At 43.6% G+C, this 12699-nt stretch overlaps 2 protein-coding genes across 6 annotated transcripts in view; both read left to right on the top strand.

Moving 5' to 3' along the window:
* Positions 1–8104, top strand: part of CFAP99 (cilia and flagella associated protein 99) — a 177524-nt gene extending 169420 nt beyond the window's left edge. For both annotated transcript variants that reach the window (XM_031942842.1, XM_031942841.1), the window contains exon 17: positions 7772–8104. In XM_031942842.1, the coding sequence (XP_031798702.1) occupies positions 7772–7877 (106 nt within the window). In that variant the 3' untranslated portion in view covers positions 7878–8104. The remainder of the gene's footprint in view (positions 1–7771) is intronic.
* RNF4 (ring finger protein 4) overlaps positions 1438–12699 on the top strand; it is an 80252-nt gene continuing 68990 nt past the window's right edge. Inside the window, exon 1 of one of the 4 annotated variants that reach the window (XM_003773431.4) lies at positions 1438–1574. The gene's annotated coding sequence lies outside the window, so the exon portion shown is untranslated. Of the gene's footprint in view, positions 1575–8283; positions 8370–9402; positions 9433–12699 lie in introns of those variants that run through there. The other 3 variants (XM_012552373.3, XM_012552374.3, XM_031942845.1) reach the window with 3 other exon arrangements.

Raw genomic sequence — 12699 nt, 5'->3', positions numbered from 1 at the left:
AAACTACTTAAAATAGGGGATTTGGAAAGGAGAGAGAGGGAGTGGCAATGCAGCAAGCAAGGGGGAGAAATGGACATGAGTGAGGGGGAGCGTGGCAGGACCCTTTCCTAAAATGATTTAGCTCAAAATCTGTCATTCTATGATGAGTGCATTACAGTGGTATAACCAACAAAGTGTATGAAGTTTGCAGAGAAAAGATGGTCACCAAAATGGTGGAATAAAAGGGAGGTGCAATTTGAGTTGGGCCTTAAAAAGTAGGGGAGTAACAATAGGCAGAAAGAGAGAGCCTTGTAGGCATAAGGGACAAAATCACAGAAGCAGAAAAAGGACAAGGTATGTCTAAACGATAGTATGTTTGAATAAATAGTCTGATTAGGGCAAACTGAGTCACATAGAATAAGGTTGGCAAGTTGGAGGATCTTGGACGCTAAGTTAAGAAATGTGAATTTTGTTTGGATCTTGGGGAGCAACATAACTGGATCTATACACAAGGAAGCTGTATGAAGGCTAGGTTGGAGTGGGAAGAGATTGGAAGTAGGAAGACTTGGGAAAAGGCTAGGGCAGTGTTTCTACCTGATAGGGATGAGCACTTGTATTAGAGTGGTGGCTGTGGGAAAAGTGATGGGATGGATGCAGGAGATGTGGTGTAAGAGGAAGCTTGGCAGTGGCTTAGAGCTAGGGGACCAAGAAAGAGGAAAGGCTTAATAAACTCCTAAGGTTTCAAACATGGAATAATTGATGAAAGATGGTGTCACACACAGGCTGATATAATGAGTGATAAAGAGTAGGTGCTTCCTTCTGCAATTACCTTGTTTTATTTATTTTATATCCCCCAGTGGAAAGCAAGCTCCCACAGGGCAAGGATTGCCTCGTTTTTTTTCCCTACAGGGCAAGGATTGTCTCATTTTTCTCTTCCTACTAATATCTTCTGCCCGACACAGTCCATGGTATACTAGATTTTTATTAAGTTGGGGGTACAATGGGGAACTTGATTGAAGCATGTTGAATTTGATGTACTGGAAATATCTTTACAGACAGCTGGGAATGGGGAGAAGGCCCAGAGTTTATTTAGCAAGAGGTCAAGTCAAGTCAACAAGCATTTATTAAGTGCATACTGTGTGCCAAGCTCTGGGAATACAAATACAAGCAGAAAGAAAGTTAAATCTTGCCTTCATGGGCCCAATATGGGGAAAGACAGTCCATAAAAGGAAGATGGAAAGGGAGAGGGAGATAAGATAGGTACTTGCCATGGGAGCACAATGGAGAAAGTCTGAATATTCTAGACAAAGTCCAGAGAAAAATGAATCTACAACTGACCTGGGTATTTTTCTTAAAATGGAGACTCTGGGAGGAATCAGCCAATCAGAGGAAAGAGCTGCAGGGGCGGAGTGTTTTTGCATTGTGAGAAGGCCAGGGATAAAGGTGAGCTTGCAAGCTGGGATGAGGAGGCTGCAAGGGCAGAGGGAACTTCCAGGGTGAGAAGGCTGCTGGTGGGAAAATTCTGGAGAGTTAAGAGTGGAACCCAGAAAGGAATGAAGATAAAGAACTGGGAAGTACCTGCCTAGAACTTTTAGGTGAGAATATGGGAATAAATGGAAAGACTGTAGAGAGAAAGAAAGAGATCTTGGTACCCACCTTCCTTCCTAATATTTCTATATAGATGAGACCATATTAAAATAATGTTGAGGATAACTTTGAAGAGAATAAAAAGCCACAATCAGTCTCCTTAAGGATATTATCATTTGGGGATAGTAAAGAGGCTGAATTTATAGATGAACCTTAGATTTTTTTTTAAGGGCTAGATATGGAGCCACATTCTTTCCTCTGTCTCTCTTAGTCTGTCTAACCTTTGTACAGTGAGCTGACTCTCACCCCCAAATCACAGGGCACAGAATAGTCACCCAGATAGTCTCTGAAAAAGTCCTTGGAGGAAATGATAGACCACCTGTTATGGAAATCCACTGAAAAGTCCTGGTGTGTTCAGTAGGTAGCTGAAGAATTGCTTCCAGAAAGGATGTAAACATGTACTTTGCTACCCTTTTGGACCTGAAGATTTCTGGGAACTGGGAGGGGCAAGCTGGCAAAGGTGATATTGAATTTAAGTAAAATATGATAAAAAGAAGAGTAGTTCTGAATATGAGGTACATATCTGTAATCCTTGTTTACAGAGGCTGATGGATTGCTTGAGTTCATGTTCTGAGTGGCTGTAGGGTTAAGCTGATCCAATCAAGGTTTACACACTGATTCTATTGGGGAACTCCCTGAAATAGTAGGCTACCAGGCTGCCTCTGGGAATGGTGGTAAACCAACCTATATCAGAAATGGAGAAGGTCAAAGCTTCTCTGCTTTGTCCCAAAAATGGGATCAGGCCCAGTTTAAGCAAAATAGGGAGATCCAGTATCCAAATACATATGTGAATAAATATGTGGAAAAATGATGTGAATATGCAGGTGCCACCAAAATGAAAGATCATTCAGCCAGCGTCAGAGGAAGAAGGGACAAATGCGGGTGACTGGTTGATTCCTTGTTGTACTGAAGCAGCAATTTGTGAATTTGACAATAACTAGGGGAAGGTTTTCTCTCTTTCTTGGGTGTGAATCCAGGATGTGACAATCAAACGCTAATGACTTGCTCCGAAGCGCTATGATTACTAGTGGCTACATGTGGGCAGCAGCTGTATTGCCTGAAGAAATCTAGTATGATCTGTGGCCATCAGGATTCATTTCTGGAGGATTTTTATAATTATTGATTGAACTTAAGCCTTCACCTAAGATTTCTCTGAGGACTATCAGAATTTGGTTCCTTTATTCTCCTATGCTGGGTTTCCCCAGGGAATATTTGTCTCATATCTTTGGGCCTTTGCCTTCCATGTAAGTATCCAAGTTAAAAATGCCAAACAATACAGAACAGTTTTTTTATTTGATCTGATAGAAAACACAAATGATTCTAATTCGAGTCTATAAACGGTCAAGACATTCCCTTTCTGTCTCAGCTAGGTCTTGAACTATGCCCAGCATCGTCTATACAGGTAGTCTTAATACTATCCCGAATAAGGCTCTCCTTCAGGGACAAAGAAATGTGGTCTTTCAAGAGAGTATTAAGGGATTTCCCCATAGGGTGAGTCCTTCCTTAGGGTTCTCTTAGTGGTCCTTAGTGGTTCTCTGGACTTAGAGCACCACTCTTGGGAGGGACACTTCAGTAAGAGGAAGGATTTAGGATTGCTAGATAATTAGTAAATCATTAACCCTCTCCTCTGATAGATTCTATCTTTAAGCCTAATGCCTTAAAGCACCAGTAAATCAATAAGTCTAGGTGATTTCCTCACATCATGGCTCCCTATTGGATCTCTCCTACTACTTCTTCCGGTCTCACATTTGTCCTCTCTACTCATAAATCCAACACTCATGTTCAGATCTTTCTAACCTCATCAACTTTCATCAACTCTGCTTTAGGAAGATCACTTTGGCTGATAAGTATGGACTGGAGATGAGACAGACTTGGGACAGGGAGGCCCTTCAGGAGGCTAGTACAATATTACAGGGGAAGCTGGATAATCACCTCTTATTTGGGTCACGGTCCCTAGATTATCCTCTTGCCAAGTCTTCACACAACTGTCAAAATATCCTTCTTAAGATTTTCCTCTGAACATGTAACTTCCTATCCTCAAACTGGGGGGAGACAGCTCCTACATGCCTCGGAATCTTATCCACAGTCTGATTCAATTTACCTTTGCAGCCTTATGGCCATTACTCCCCTTCATGAACTTTATGTTCCAGACAAATTGGCCCTATTAGCTGTTTCCTTAACATTCCATCTCATGCCTCTATGAGATTGTACAAGCTGTACTTAGAATTCAAAATGTTTTCTCTCTGCCCACTGAAATCATTATCTTCCTTTAAGATCTGGGTCCCACTTAATATGTGATGTTTTTTCTGACCCCTTCCCCCAGTTCCTACTTTCCCTCAAATCATCTTGTATTATACTCACCAGTACAAGAGTTATAACCCTCCAGAAGAATGTAAACTCCTTGAGAACAGGAACACTTCTATGTCTGTCTTTGGACAGCCCAATTAGTCAATGCTAAGTACAGTGCTTTGCACATAAGGATAGGAAATGTACCTTTGATTTCACTGGTAAAGAGAAGTCCTGAATAAGGAAACATCTACTGATGGAGGTTGGCATCTTCTATGTATTTAGAACGTAGTTAGAAGCTTGAGAAAGGAGGACTTCTAGAAGGTCCGATAGCTGACGTGTTCAAAGAAGAACTTGAATTCAGGTCTTCCTGGATTTTGTATCACATCGAACTCTTGGTTAATAAATTTATTTTTTTACTCAGAATATAAAATGTCAGAACTGGAAGGAGACTTAGAATATAGAGTGTTGAATAAAGAGAACTTAGAATCATAGAATATGGAATATCAGAGTTGGAAGAAACATTAAAGATGGATCTAGTCCAACTTTTTTCCAGTCTCCCCCCCCCCCCCATTTCACCACATCTCCCCCGGGCACAAAGCTGTTTTTCCCAGGGACACTCCCCTTCCCCCCAAAAAAAAGGGATTTGAAGGTTGTGTGGAATTGGCCAGGAGATGGCAGAGTTAGACCAGGATAAAGAAAACAGTCATTTGGCTGAGAATGAAGGCTGTGCCCATAGATTGGCTTGGCCAGATGGATAGTTAGTCTGCCTGGTTGGGAGAAAGAATCTTACAATGTTTGAGCTGGAAACAGCTGATGTGACCTTGGATATACCATTGACTCCTCTTAGGCATTAGTTTCCTGATCTGTAAGATGAAACAGTTGTGCTAAATTATTTCTAAGGTTTCTTCTGAACTTATAACTATAGTTCCTATATGATATATAAAAATCTTTATTTGCCCCTAGCGATGAGGGCTTTTGTAAGGCACAAGCTCTTTACCTTGCCTAGGACTGACCCATCATTGCCACAATAAGGATTGATTAAATGAGTGAGAGCTAGGTGAAAAGTGGAAATTTGGGGATTAGAATAGTCAGGAATGATTTTTGCAGAGAGGAGAAACAACATGAGCAAAAACAGGCAAGGAAGCAAATCAAATCAACACTTAGCACACTACTATGTGCCAAGTATTTTAAAGAATAGCAAAATTAGCTTTTGCCCCCAAGAAACTCACAATCTATTGGGGAAATAATATGTATAAAGATTTATGTGGGATAAATTTATATTGCATAAATTAGAGATGATCTCAATGGAAGGGATTAACACTAAGAAAAACTACTTTTTGCAGAAGGTGGGATTTAAGCTGAGACTAAAGGAAGCCAGGAAAGAAAGGTCAGAATTTTAGAAATGGGAGACAGATAATGAAAATGCGCAAAGTCAATAGATCAAATGTGTTGGAACAGCAAAGGAAGACAGATCACTTAATGGTGGAGTCTATCAGGGGAAGTGAGATATAAGAAGACTGGAAAGATGGGACAGGGTTATCTTTCAGATTATGAAGAACTTTAAAGGACAGAGTTGTTTACCTTTAATCCTGGAGGTAATGAGGAGACATTGATATTAATTGAATAGGGGGATGACATGATCAGAACTCTGCTTTAGGAAGATCACTTTGGCTAATAAATATGGATTGGAGAAAAAAACAGACTTGGAACAGGGCGGCCATCTAGGAGGCTATTGCAATATTACAGGGGGGAGATGGTTAGGGCCAGCATCATGGTGGTAGCTACCTTAGAGGAGGGGAGATATAGAAAAACAATGTTAGGAAAGTTAGAAACCAGAGAATTTAGCAAAAGTTTTGATATGAGGTGTGAGTGAGGAATTGAGGGTAGCACTTAGGTTGTGAGTATGAGTAATTGGGACTGATAGTAGTACCCTAATAAGGAAAAATTAGGAAGAAAGGAAGGTTTTTAGAAAAAGAAGAATTGTTTTGGATAACATAGAGTTTAAAATGTCTATGAGATATTGAATTCTAAATGTCCAGGAGACAGTTGAAGATGAAAGCCTGGAAGTCAGCAGAGAAGTTAGGAGTTTGTAAGTAGATCTGAGAACATTATCATAAGATAATTTAGAACACAGGAAGTGATGAGATTACTAAATGCAACAGAATAAAGGGAGAACAGAAGTAGGCCTGAGACAGCTCCTTATGGTATGCCTACAATTAACCAGATGGGACCCAGATGAAAACTCAGCAAAAGACTGGTCAGATAGGTAGGACGATAACCAGTAGAAATTACTGTCACAGATACCTAGAGAGAAGAAAGTGTCCAAAAGTGGATGATCAAGAAGAATAAGTACTGAAAAAGACTGTTTATTTGATTTGAATTGAAATTACTGGTAACCTTGGAGAAGTCATTTCAATTGAATGATGAATCTGGAAGTCAAGCTGAAGAGAGTAACAAATTATTGTATATAGCCTTCTGAAAGTATGGCAAGGAAGGAAGGAAGGGAAGAAGAAGAAAAGGAGGATAGCAAAGAAGGAAGAAAAGGGAAGGAAGAAGGGTGGACGGAAGGAAAGAAGAAAGGGAGAAAAGGGAGGAAGGAAGGAAAGAAAAAGGAGGAAGGAAAGAAGGAAGGGAAGAAGGAAAGAGAAAAAAAAAGAAGAAAGGGAGGAAAGAAAGAAAGATATACACAGGGATGGACAGAAAGTAAATGTTTTGAGAATAAAGGAACCATGGGAATGTTTTGTAGGCTGCAAGGAAGCAGATGTTAAGGATATGACAGTGAATGCAAGATGGCTTTTGAGCTGAGCCTTGACAAATTTCATAAAATTGGATAAGAACAAGAGTTTAGTTTTAGGGGTGGAGGACAATTTAGATATCATCCTGAGTGAATTCATGAGAAATGTAATAAGGTTTGAAAAACATGGAATTAGAAGTTACACAGACATCACCGGGTCTAACCCACCTCATTCTATAGAGAAGAAAAATGGGACGCAGAGAGTAAGCGGCACCATTTGTGCATTGGGGAGTGATCCAACTGTACAATTTTGGTCGTGGTTCCATAAGAGCTGCTTATTAGGAAGGCTAGGCAGGACTCAAAGAATGCCTTTTTAGATGTTTTGTTAAATAATAAAAGAAGGCTTTCTGGGAAAGTGACGGAGAAAGGACTTGGAAATGAAGGTGACTTAGAAACATGATGCCATTCCTTTTAAAAAAAAAAAAAAAAGGCTGGGAGTCCGGGAACCTGGAGATGACAAAGGTCGAGCCGTTTGGGCACCTAATTTGAGGGAAGGGGGCAGACAAAGGCTTCCAGAGAACCATAGAACGGAGAACTTCATCACCCAAGTGGGCTTTAGGGACCAGATAGTAGTCAGACACCACCTGTCCTTCATTGTACAAATGGGGAAACTGAGGTCCAGAAAAAGGAAGTATCAGCTTAGAGCTCAGCCCCCTAATCTAGCCCAGTCCCCTTGGTCTGGGAGCCCATCACTGTAATAAATCACCGATTTATATCTGTGGGAGGGCCTTCTCTGGCAAGTGACCTAGGACTTCATCAGAAAAGCAGGACCTGCCCAATCAGGGAACTTGCCAGACCTGCAGAAGGCACGGAGACTGCCCAGCGGCTGGACTCACAGCTCAAGCGACTATTCCCCCCTCCCCCCCTCCCTGCTTCCTCATCCCCCGCACTTCTTTCTCCAGCCCCCGCCATCCTCCAGCGGGGATAGTGTCCCCCCTATTGGAAAGTAAGCTGCTCGAGGGCAAGGGCTAGCTCTTGTAGAGATGTTCCCAGCACCTCGCAAGGCGCCTGGGGCACATACATAGTTAGTGCATAATACATGCTTTTTCATTCATTCATTAGAGTATATGAACCCGAAAAACTACAAGTCCCGACAGCCGCAGCGCGAAGGATCGAGCACGCGGAGGAATGGCTTCATTGGGTAGAAGAAGGGGAGGGAGAGCTTTAAGGCGGGTCTAAGCCAGCGCACGGGGGCGGAGTCCTCTGCCCCTTTCCCCGGGGCCTGCGATCCAGCAGAATGTAAGCTCCTTGCGGGCAGGGATTGTTTAGATTTATTTCTTTGTATCCCCAGCACTCAGCATATGGCCTTGCACATATTAGGCACTTAATAAAAGCAAAACTGAAATTGAATAGAATTTAAGCAGAGATGGACGGGTCTTTCACCCAATAGGTACGAGAGAACTTGGGGGCCAATCCCAGAACTCGTTTGACGCGCAGGGAAGGGGAGGGGAGAGGAGAAGAGAAAGGCGGGCTCAAAACAGGCAGCGCCCAATGGGCGCGTGTAGGGGCGGGCTCTCGGGTTTGGGTGGGAGGAGTCGTGGAGCCGGAGCACGAAGTGCTGCTGGGCCGGCGGCGGAGGCGTCCGCGGTTCGGTCGGTCCTGAGGCTTGGGGACTGGAGGTCCTCGCTTTAACGCCGCGGGTCGCGAACGGAAAGGTGAGGTATGCTGACCTGCGCGGAGGGGCGACAGGGAGGGGAAGGGGAGGCGGACACGGCCCTGAGTCGGTGACGCGCAGGTCCGAGGGGCCCGCGGGAGGCGCCGGACCGGGCCTCGGCAGGATTGCCCCTGCCCTGGGTCCGGCGGCCGCGACTCCCCTCCGGATGCCCCTGTTCCGCACCCCCCTCCCCCTCTTCCCCCCCCTCCCCCGCGCCCAGGGCCCTGTCTCGGAGCCGGTATATTCGGACCCCGGAGACAGCATATAGGCCACCTCCTGGGAGCAGGGGACCGAGTTGCAGAGGGGACCGGGCCGGGCCTCCTGCCCGGGGCCTAGGCAGCCCTGCGCGGTGCGTGGCTCGATCCTTCGGGCATTCCCTCATCCCCCCACAATTCCCACCTCCCTATTTCTCCCTATTCCTCCCTATTCCCCCAGGAGGGAGGGCGAGGCTTGGCCCGAAGCGCTTGTTCGGCCTGCCCTGTTAGGTGAGGCCGGCAGTGAGTGAGGCCCGCGATCCTGGCCGGCGAAGGGGGAGGGGAGCCTGATAAGCTTGCGGGAGCCCCTCGGGAAAGACATCCCCGGCGGACTTGGCCGAAATAGCGCAAGGTTGCAAAGTCAGCGAGCTTTGTGTGGTAAACAGTCCGAAAGGTCGGCAGGATCGGGCCCATTTCACGGAGCAGGAAACTGAGAGCCGGAGCGATGACGTGATCTGAGGCCTCCAGCTGGCACGGGGCCACTCGGGATTCGGATTCTAGGTCCGGGAGTGCCTCTTGCCCGCAGGGCCGCGGACCTGGTGTCGCAGCCAGGACGGGTCTTTCTCGCCTTGGCTTCCCGAGCCCCGGCCTCCCAAGGCCCACAGCCCACAATCTAGAGGAAGGGATCCATTTCTGCGCCCTTGCTGCGGTGCCACTTTGGCTTGCCAGAGGGCCTGCTGGAAGCCACGCCCCTTGCCTCCTTCGGCGGCCCTTCCCCCGTCCGGGTCTGTCCGCGGTGCGGGGGCTGCGGGGTTCGGGGATGCTCTCAAAATGTCTGGTGTCTTGTGTTTGGACTAAAAAGACGGCTTCTAGACGTATGTATCTATAGATGTGTATATTTACATTGGGCATGTGGATAGGAGAAAGAGAATGTAAGAGAACTGAATATAGATTATACAGAATAGATGGTTTTTAGTGAATATAAAAAGATGGATATTGAGCCTATCCATCTTGCGTGTCTCTGTTGAATCTGTGGCCTGTGGATTTTTTGGAAATGTACCTGGGTGTTTATGTAATTATGAGTGTTTATCTCTTGCTGGTTCTAGGAGAGGTGCTAGCCGCCTACGAATTCCTCTGTTGTGTCTTTCCTGCGTTGCGTTTATCCAGAGATGCATTGGTCTGCGTGTTTCAGATCTCTGGAGTGGCTGTACTGAGGGTTGACCTTTCTTTCCTTCTCTTTCTCTGCCTCCCCCATTCTGAGACTGAAGTAATGACCCAAAATGTGAATTTGAATGAAAATGGGGTGGGGAAAAAAATTGATTATAATACTAGTATTTTTACAGGGATGAGGGCCTTTTTGTTTTTTTCCAAGGCTTTTGACCCATTAAAAGATTTTTTTTTTTTTTTTTTTTTGTAAAAGGAGTGATTCATATTTTTTTTCCGATATTTTTTTTTTTTTTTTTTTTTTTTCTATGTTTTTTTTTTTTTTTTTTTTTTTTTTTTTTTTGTCAGGGTCCCTCTTAGGCAATCAAGTGAAGTCTGTGGACCCTTTCTCAGAATGATGTTTTTTAAGTACTTGAAAGAAATGCTAAAATTCAGTTAGTTACTAAACAGTATACAATTTTCTCCAAATTTATGTATTTCTGAAAATCTAGTCATGATCTCCTTGGTGGGGGGAGGGGAGAGGAGAGGAAGGGAGGGAGGGAGGGAAAGAAGAGAGGGAGGGAGGGAGGGAGAGAGAGAGGGAGGGAGGGAGGGAAAGAGTGAGAGAGAGGGAGGGAGGGAGGGAAAGAGAGAGAGAAAAAGAGAGAGAAATTGTGTCTAACGTATTCATAAATCTCAAGTTGTTGGTCAGAGACTCCTTATGACCCTGTGGACCATAGCACACCATTACTGTCCTTGTGGTTTTCGTGACCATGATATTGCTCTTTTCCTTCTCTGATGGATGGAAAACAATAAGTAAAGTGACTTGCCCAGGGTTATGTAGCTAGTAGGTATCTGAAGTCCCATTTAAACTTAGTGCCTACTCCAGACCCAGGCTCTATCCACTGAGTCACCTAATTAACTCTTTAAGTAGAGATAGAAGAGAGAAATTGAATTGAAAAGGATTGTTAATCACCTCACTCGTCTTTTTAAATATTTGTTTTTCACAAAGTTATCTCAGGTTTTTATATCTGAGTCTATCTGAGTCGAGGAAAGACTGTCTGTTGACATCTTTATTTCAATATAATTGGTATCCTTTGAAATCTTGGAAGTTTTATTTAAACATTTTTTTCAAAAGGGATTCATAGACTTTAGCAGACTGACAAAAGGGGTGCAAAAAAGGCTAGGAACCTGATTTAACAAGTAAAAGAAAGGCAATTATAGGATCAAAAGTTTGAGGTGGTGAGTGAGCATAAGGAGAGCGTGGAGGTTTGAAATTGATAGGGATTCTGTCCTGGCAGAGAATTCCATCAGAACAGAGAAATTTGAACTTTATCCTATAATCAGTGGGAAGCCATTAAATTTTTTATTTTTTAACTAGTGGGCTGATGGGGATGAAATTGGCTTTAGAAAGTATAATCTAGTGGGATGATACACTTGGAGGTGGTGCAGCCAGATGGTACAGTGGGTAGAGATTCATCTTCCGAGGTTTAAATCCCATCTCAGACCCTGGACAAGTCACTTAACCTGGCTGGTTTTGGTTTCCTTATCTGTAATATGAGCTGGAAAAGGAAATGGCAAGCCACTCCAGCATGTTTGCTAAGAAGCCCCCAAATGAGACCAGTAGAGAATTGGACACCACTATAGCACTCAGGTGAACTATGCAAAAAACCAAAGATGTGGTGGGATTCGACCTCTGGTGTTCCTGTGGTGGTGTGGGCAGGGTGTGTCTGCACTAGCTCTGTGTACCTGTAAAAGTTGGATGGATGGAGATAGGGTGTCCATAATAGCAACTATGTTGTCAGGCTTTGTTCCTGCCTTCAAGGAGCTTGTGTTCTACCTGGGGAACTCAACACATAAGATGGAACTGAAAAGGAATGAGAGGAGATCTGATCAGCATGGAGGCATTGGAAAAGGAGGCAGCAGCAGTGTAACTTGGAGAGGAAGAAAATAGGACAGGACAGGGCCTTCTTCTTAAAATGGAGCTTTTGGGAACCAGCCAGTGCAAGGGAGAGAGGTAGATTTTGAGAGTGAAATGAGGTTCCAGGGAATAAAGGCCTATGTAGAAAGGAAAGGTGCAGAAAGAAAGACTTGGAGAGGGGTGAAGATCATTTTGTGAAGCAAAAGTATTAGAAAATTGTATAACTAGGAAAAAAGAGCCTTGGGAATATTTTCTTTATGTATCCAATGCTTAGCATATGGCTTGATTCATAATAGGGCCTTAAGAAATGATTTTGAATTAAGTGCAGCCTTCTTATTTTACAAAAGTCTATATTGAATTCCAGATTGGCTAAGTTGTTTACCTCATAATGTATAGTATTTCTGATTGTGTCCTTTCTATCTCAGTCTTCTTGGGCCAGTTTCATGCCTGGGTGACTGAGAATATAGTAGTGCCACTCACTAGGGGAAATGGAGAAATGGGAGTGTACGGTAGGCTTTAAGCAGAAGATGAATTTGTTTTTTACATGCTGAATGGAGGTTATAGGGAGACATATAGGGGCCTGGAAATATAGTCATTCATTGAAACTTTGAGAGAAAATCCCTTCACCAGAATATAGAGGCAAAGTGAAAACCAAGGACTGAGGTAAGAAGAAAGTCTTGGCAGTAACACAAGGAATAAGAAAATCAGCCAAAGGAAACTAGGGGAGTAGATAATTAACTGAAAACGAAGAGGCAGTCAGTGCAAAGGATATACCAGTGGTTCTCAAAAATGTTGTTCTTGAGGGTTCTTGAAACCATATTAGGAAGTCTACAGTATCAAAATTTTTCATAGTTATGGCATTTTACTTCCTAATGTGTTAGTAGATATTTTAACCACATTTTTAAAATCCCCATTCTTTAGGAAGTGCTCAATAATTTTTAAGAGTGTGAAGGGATCCAGAGGTCAAAAAGTTTTTAAAACTGAAGACCTATACAATAGAAGTTCCTGCTGATTTGGGAAGGAAGAGTAAGTACCTGGCTTTGAAGACTGACATATGCTCATTGAGACACACACAACC

Source organism: Sarcophilus harrisii, chromosome 6 (genome assembly GCF_902635505.1).
Source record: "Sarcophilus harrisii chromosome 6, mSarHar1.11, whole genome shotgun sequence".
Taxonomy (NCBI): domain Eukaryota; kingdom Metazoa; phylum Chordata; class Mammalia; order Dasyuromorphia; family Dasyuridae; genus Sarcophilus; species Sarcophilus harrisii.
The sequence above is the reverse complement of the archived record's forward strand: the minus strand, read 5'-3'. Positions and strand labels throughout refer to the sequence as shown.